The sequence below is a fragment of the Penaeus monodon genome, chromosome 21 (assembly GCF_015228065.2).
Source record: "Penaeus monodon isolate SGIC_2016 chromosome 21, NSTDA_Pmon_1, whole genome shotgun sequence".
Classification (NCBI taxonomy): Eukaryota; Metazoa; Arthropoda; class Malacostraca; order Decapoda; family Penaeidae; genus Penaeus; species Penaeus monodon.
In genome coordinates this window covers 23,835,940-23,836,867 of record NC_051406.1, presented here as the reverse complement: position 1 = coordinate 23,836,867, position 928 = coordinate 23,835,940, and the positions used below count along the sequence as shown (strand labels likewise).

The 928-nt window shown below is 44.7% G+C and overlaps 1 protein-coding gene across 1 annotated transcript in view; it reads right to left on the bottom strand.

Annotated features, from left to right (window-relative positions):
- The window catches only part of LOC119586370, a gene marked incomplete in the record, with an annotated part of 38,470 nt that overhangs the window by 7,620 nt on the left and 29,922 nt on the right, over positions 1-928 (bottom strand). The window contains 1 exon segment of the mRNA XM_037935081.1: positions 15-167. Within this exon segment, the coding sequence (XP_037791009.1) occupies positions 15-167 (153 nt within the window).

The window sequence follows — 928 nt, the reverse complement described above, 5'->3', positions numbered from 1 at the left end:
CCCCCCTCACTCACCGTCATGAGAGCACGAAATCTCATCCATATTCTCCGGCTGACCGCAGTTGATGTGGCGGTCGCACCAGAGGCTCTCGTGCACGCAGTGGTGCTGGCTGCCGGACACGCCCCTGCCACAGGACCGCCAGCCCGTCACGCACTCGCTCTCGCCGACTGCCGGAAGAAGGGGAGGGGTGAGAAGAGGGGAGGGGGGAGGGGGGAGGGGAGAGATGGGGGGAAGGGGAAGGGGAGAAATGGGGGAGGGAGAGTGGTTGCAAAAGGGGAGGACAAGAGAGGTGGGGAAGACAGCGAAGATGAGATAAGAACGCATGGGTTGGAAACAGGGGAGAGAATGAGAATGGTAAAGGAAAGGGCGGATGAGCGGTAGAGAAAGAGATGAAATAGGGAAAGGGATTGGAAAAGGGGGGATAGAGAGTGTAAATGGGTAAAAATGAACGAAAGAGACTTAATGAATGGGTTTGGAAAAATAGAATAGAGAGAAAGAGTGACAGTCAGTGCATGAAAAAAAGATGAAAAAAAAAACATTTGATATGAAAACAATCAATGAATAAGGAGACAACCTTTAGTCCTGACAGAAAAAAATCCGAAAATAGAATAAGAACTGAGACAATTAGAAAAAAATACAAAATACGCAATGTTGATTACTGGACTATAACAGAAAGTCTGAAGAGGATAGCCAGGATTTCTCGAAACGCCGTTAATTTGGGATTTGCTTTGTCATTTGGCTTATGGAAAAGTTAACAGACACTCCTTAAAGGAACTGATTAAAAAAACAACTGAGAAAGAAGTATAGTTTGAATTTGTCTTTCCTTACCATCTGCGAATACCTTCCTTACACCATAAAAAAGAACGCTATAAAAATTAACACAAACCAAATACTTCACTCAAACCAAACCTTTTTTTTAAATCCACAC